The following is a 6,000-nucleotide window of genomic DNA, read 5'->3' as shown; positions in this document are numbered from 1 at the left end:
TAGGGGAATGTCTTGGGGACTGCGCCAGGAAACAGCACCAGTTCGAAGACTCTGCTCAGAGGGCAGGGCCTGCCTCCGCCTGAGAAGCATCCCGCCAGAGGAGACAGCCAGGACCTCTGCGCAGAGACCCAGCTGTGCTGTTGTGCCGGGTACACAGCGGGTGGGGAGAAGGAGGGGATTCTGGGAGGGAGGAAAGGGCAAAGATTAGGGAGGTGGTGTGCGGTCCCCTGGGACCCTTGGGAGTGACAGGGAGAAGCCACGCACAGTGGCACAGTCGGGTCCAGCTGAATTCCTGATTAACAACTGCTCTGAAGACCAGAGGGGATGGGCGGAGGACAGAAACACCACCTCCTGGACCCTCCCTGCTAACACAAGAGTGGGGTGTGTTAAAGGGCACCCCTGCCCCCAACCAGTAACTAGAGTGGCAGGAAGAGGGGGCTCCAAGTCCTGGTGTATATGGTGACGGCGCTCCTTCCGTGGGCTTTGGGCTCAAATGTAAAATGCACAACTTGTTCATCACCAGGGGACAGAGAAGGGGCTGTCTCTGGCTGGACGGAGGCTGGGAGGGCAAGGCCAGTGCCCAGTGGGTATGAGTGACAGCCAGAGCCCGGCTTCTCTCTAGAAAATCACTACACTACACATGAAGTTGGCGGTGGCGGAGGACCCAGGGAGGGACGGATCTATCTAAATGACTCACAGGTGGCTGGGGGAGGGGTGGCGGGGATGACACAAACACACCGATACCCAGAGAACAGAGCCAAGAGGCAAGAGGAACGCAGCTAACCACTGCGGAGGGAGTGGGGTGGGCAGCCTGCCGGCACACAGCCCCACGACAGGCTCACTCGTCAAACTTCCCTTCCCGAATGTGCTCGAAGGAGAAGGGTAGGAACTTGAAACCGGTTCCGCTGTAGAATTTATTCTGGAACTCGACCCTGGGGAAAGGGAAAAGGAAAGCCATCATTCCACAGAATCCTTTTGGGGTTTCCCAGGGGCTAAAAGGATGCTCTGACCCTCCTCCTGGAGACCTCATTTTCCTAGCTGAGCCTGGACAAACAGCTCAGCCTTCTGCCACCCACCTGCCCACCCACCCACCAAGCCCAGGCCTTAGCCTACTTCCCACAGTGCACACAAGCCCTGCTTCTGAAGCCGGGGCCTGCCCTCGGCCAGGCACTCTGGCAAGGCAGGAGTGAGTGCCGCGTACCTCCTCACTGGTTTGTCCTTCCTGCTCCTTCCTGCTAAGCCGAGTGTGTTTACGCAAAACTCTTTGTCTAGCCATGTGTAAAAGTGCCCCTGCTTTGAGGCTCTTGAGGGCAATGAGACTAGACACCAGCTCCTGGCCAGGGCTCAGGGGCTCACGGCCGACCTCTCAGGGAAGCCCCTGGGTGGCAGAGCTCAGCGCCAGGGACTCGGGCAAGTGCCCTTGTTTGTTTCTTTTCTTGCAGGAGGAAGGAGAAGGGAGGGTTGTGAGTGAAGGCTGGAGGCTTTGGGGAGGAAATTCCCAGGAGTTGCGGGGGTGGGGTGGGGGGATGAGGAGTCTTCTCCAAGTAATGGCAAAAATATTCTCCAACGACAAAAACATCTGAGAACGAATTCTTCTCTCAGGGGCTGAAAGGAAAAGCAGAGCTTCACCTCCTTTCCCAGGGAGCCCAGCAGCCATGGCTGAGCGCCTCCCTGGGGCCCTCTCCAACTCTGAGGGGCAGGAAGCCGGCCCTCCTGGAAGCAGAGCCAGGCTGCAGGCCGCGAGCTTCCCCCTGCACACTTCCTGGAGGGCTGCCCAGCAACCAAATCACCACCAAATATGGGCAGAAAAATGCATGAATCAGAGGATAAAAAAGCCAAGGAGAGCTGCCCTGAGGAATAGTTTCCACTCAGCTGTGTGACCCTGGGGGCATCAGCAGAAGCCCTGCAAAGGACAGAGGGGCTGGGGGCTGGAGGCTGGGACCTAGGGCGAGACTCCGTCCTGCCTCCAAGCCCAGAGGCTGCACAGGAAGGACTGTGTGCATCAGGGACGGTCTGATAGTGGCCTTCAGAGGTCCTCAGAGGCCCCTCCAGCCCTGCAGTGCTGGCTGCAACCCCTGGGGAGAAGAGGTGAACAGAATTTTCTACGGGGGCATTAAGAACAGGTGGCCTTCTCCTCCCAGCCCCACATTCCAGGGGCTGAGCCCAAATCCCAAAGCCTCCCAGACTCTGGAGGGTTCCCTGGGCCAAGGGAAAATAGGACCTGGGGGAGGGGGCTTCACACTGAAGTCACAGGATTCCTGGCCAGAGCAATTTCAAACCGGGATCTGGATTTGTCCCCCTGTCCCAATGCCCTGAGACGTCCTAGAAGCTACAGCCATTCAGGCCTCCACTGGGGTCATTAGGTAGGGCTGGGGTAGGCTCCTGCTTTTCACCCTCTGCCGTCAGGTCTGCATGCTTCACGCCAAGCAGGCTGTCTGCACATGGCAAGGGCATTTCTGAACAACTGGGAAGAGATCGACATATCCCATCTGCATTCAACATGTCCGAGATGGCAGCCAAGTCCCCTTAGGGTCTACGAGGGGCGCAGAACTCTGACCCCCTGGCGGGCTAATCACACAAACAATTCAAATTCCAAACTGGACGAATGGAATAGGAGCTTCAGGAATTGTTCCGATGCCCGTGGGATCGCCATCCTTCTGGCATTCCTCTGTGTGCCTTACCTACCCAGAGGGCCCGGCGGGAAGGAAGGGCTCCAGCGGTCTGGGATGCAGGTGGATGACTTCTGCTGTGTGAGCGCACGGGTGGTCCCTCTGACAAACGGCCCGATACTCCCTCTACCTCGAGCCACTGCCTGTGGTTAGAGGGTTCAGGTGGCCACCACCACAGACACCCTGGGGCATCTCGGGGTCTGCCTGACTTCCCATCCCTTCTCAGCCTCACTTACTCCAACCTCCCAGAACAAAGCTGGAAAGCAATCTCCCTATCGGGCTCCCCACCCTTTTTTCCCTCCCAGTCAGGAAAATGAGTGTTTCCTGAGAAAGTACAAACATCAAGTTCTTTGCGTAGGGGCCTAGAGTGCCCTGCTCACAGCCCTGCAAGTTCCTCTTATTTTAGGAGCCTGCTACACTACTCAGGTAGCCTCCAGGGCCCTGCCATGGCCCAAGCCACCTCTAGAATTCCACAGTTGTGAGGAGGCCCAGCCTCAGGAAGTCAGACGGGTTCCTCAGACACCCCTTCCCTCCCTGCTGCGGTACCTGGCAGAGGCCACCCCGTGACCCGAAGGGTAAGGGGGAGTTCACGGAGCGCTCGGCACTGCTATGTAACAGGAAACCTCGTTTCCTTGAGTGAAGGAAGGGGAAAGGAGTCCTGGGTCTCCTCCCTTTCCTGGCAGGCATGTGAGTGGAAAGAGGCAGTTTTAGAAAGATGATCTGGGGCTGAGCTACTTCTCAGGCCCCTTCTGCCACTCTCTGAGCAGCCCAGGGCCTGGAGCACAAATCTGTCTGATGGCCCCCATGCCAGCCAGGGCAATGATGGCAGCCAGGAACTACACTCCAGGTGTACTCACTTTCAGGCCAGCTGTTCCTGCAACCGCCCCGTGGTGTCCTGTGCACGCCACTTCACTCTTTATGACAGCCTGGTCCCCACCTTCCTTTGCCCTTCAACAAATCTGTGAGTGCACACGTGTGCACATTGACACATGTGTAGAGCTGCTCAGTAAGAAGGGATTTGGTTCCTGAAAGTGGGCCAGGAGGCGGCAGTCTTTCTACGGAAGTCAGTTTGGTGTCCACAAACTGACAAATCCTATCCCTGCCTTTGCCTTTCCTGCGCAAGGAAAGACATCTATGACAGGAGGCAAACGAGAGAAACATGTAACTCAGAAGGACACGAGATGAACAGGCTGGGACAGTAACCTGTTCACTCTTGTTTTCAAATATATCACCCACCTCCTTAGGACCCTACATGAATCTCACACTAGTGGTATATGACGTTGTTGTTCTTGTCCCCACTGAAGACATCCAGAGCTTTTGTAAGGGGGCAGCCCTTGCATAGGATCAGGAAACCCCAGCTGACAGCCAAGGATAAAGTGAGTTATGAGGACGTCCAGGCTCGACCCCAGGAAAAATACAGCAATGTCAAGCACCCATTTTCAGCAGGACCCGCTGTCCCCAGCCTCACAAGAGGGCCACAACTCAGAATTCCTGCATCCCAGTGGTGGTGGGAACCAGGACTAGAAGGCCCCAAATCCCTGCCTCACATCCACATCTGGCCAGGAGGGGGAGCACGAGCACCCGTTTCATTCACCCCCTTTCGGTCAGGGCGATGTTCCAAACAGGCCTCCAACAACAGGATTCTGAAAGCTGGACAAAGGAGTTTCATGTTTCTCTTCTCTGAGATACCTCCGCAACCCACAAGGTTGTCTGATGAGCCTGTGCCTCTCTTGGGGGGGGGTCTCCCCTCTTGAAACACTAAAAGCAGTTTCTTTGCGAGGGACTGGCACCAAGATGCCCTCTCCTTAGGGCAGCCCACTTCTAAGCGATCTGCACTCGAACGTCAGTTTCTGATGAGCCGGGCCACTGCGACAGGCACCTCGTGTGCACATTATTTCCTATTTATCACAGTGACCATGTTATACGGATACCATCCTCTCCCCACCTGAGAATGAGGTCCAGAAAGGTAAGTGCTCTCCTCAGGGTCACGCAGCCAGTGACAGCAGAGCTGGAATTTGAACCCAGGTGGGCCTAATTTGAAGCCTGCTCTCTTGTCACTCATCAGGTCCTTGGGCTTACTCATGGGGCCGTGGGAAGACACCTTCACTTGAAGGCCACAGGTAAGCCCGAGGGAGAAATAATCCTTCTGGCCACAATAGAACATGGCCTCCCAAGCGGCCTCTGCTCACTCTGGAGATTAGGCCCAGGCTCAGGTGATGACAGTGTGCTTGGCTCACTGCTCTGACGGTTCTGATCCAGCACCATGACTGCTCCCGCCCGCCCAAGGGAGGAGGTGACAGGCTCCCCTCTTGGGCTGGAATTCAGGTGGGGTGGCAACTTGGTCCCTCAAGCCCAGGGCTCAGGAGACAGAGAAGGGACGAGGAAAGGAAGGAAGAGACAGTGAGTCACCACAGGCTGGCTACAAGGACATTCCCTCATACTGAGCGGCTGAGGAAGTGTGCTGGGGAGAGAGCGTGCTGATAAGCTGAGAACAGGGCAGCGGGCCAGCAGTCTGAGCCACACAGCACCCCTAACCTCCTGGCTGGACAGTAAATAAACAACAGCTGGGTGGAGAGGAGGGCAGCAAGGAGGAGGAAAGCCAGCCAGAGGACGGGTTATTTTAAAAGAGCTTTTGAGGGAAGAGCAAGTCCCAGTTATGCCCCGCTCTGCCATGCCTCACATTCCCCTGTCATTTAGAACAGCAAACAGAGGAATCTTGGAGGGGGCTCGGCATAACCAAGTCAGGAGGAAACCAAAGATAAGGGGAATGGGGAAGAGGATCCTTGGGTTCAGGGTTAGAAAACTGATGTCATGAGACATTCCATACACCCTCTGATCTTGAGATCATTGGCATCATAGGCCCTCTCGTCTAGGAGTTCCTACGGTTAGGGTCCCTGAGTTTGTGACCCCATAAACGGGTAAGACTGCTGGTGGGGGTGTTTCTCTAGGGACAGGGCCCAGAGCTTCCACAGCCATTGGGGTTTGAGACGCAAAAAGAGAGGGAGAATCATAACATAAAGGATGAAGTAGAGACTCAAAAGAGGGCAAGCTTGGGGTAGGGAAACCAGATGAAGTACAGGATGCCTAGTGTTTAGTATGAGTATATCCCATGTACATTTGGGAAATACTTATACTACAAAAAACCCCCCAAAAACCATTGTTTATCTGAAATTCAAATTTCACTGGGTGTCCTGTAATTGTATTTGCCAAACCTGGTAACCCTACCTTGAGGTCACAGGGTCACTGTCTGGACCAGACTCCACCTCTCCCACTCCCTGGGACTGAGCTAGCTCTCTCCAGACAGAGCCATTAAAAGCCACCAACTACTTTA

The 6,000-nt window shown here is 55.6% G+C and overlaps 1 protein-coding gene across 4 annotated transcripts in view; it reads right to left on the bottom strand.

Moving 5' to 3' along the window:
* Positions 1-768: 768 nt before the first annotated feature.
* Positions 769-6,000, bottom strand: part of ATP6V0A1 (ATPase H+ transporting V0 subunit a1) — a 60,969-nt gene continuing 55,737 nt past the window's right edge. For all 4 annotated transcript variants that reach the window (XM_032871671.1, XM_032871672.1, XM_032871673.1 and 1 more), the window contains one exon: positions 769-932. In XM_032871671.1, the coding sequence (XP_032727562.1) occupies positions 839-932 (94 nt within the window). In that variant the 3' untranslated portion in view covers positions 769-838. The remainder of the gene's footprint in view (positions 933-6,000) is intronic.

The sequence above is a fragment of the Lontra canadensis genome, unplaced genomic scaffold, assembly GCF_010015895.1.
Source record: "Lontra canadensis isolate GAN:19392208 unplaced genomic scaffold, GSC_riverotter_1.0 scaffold43, whole genome shotgun sequence".
Taxonomy (NCBI): domain Eukaryota; kingdom Metazoa; phylum Chordata; class Mammalia; order Carnivora; family Mustelidae; genus Lontra; species Lontra canadensis.
Note: the sequence above shows the minus strand (reverse complement) of the source record. Positions and strands in the feature narration are given on the sequence as shown.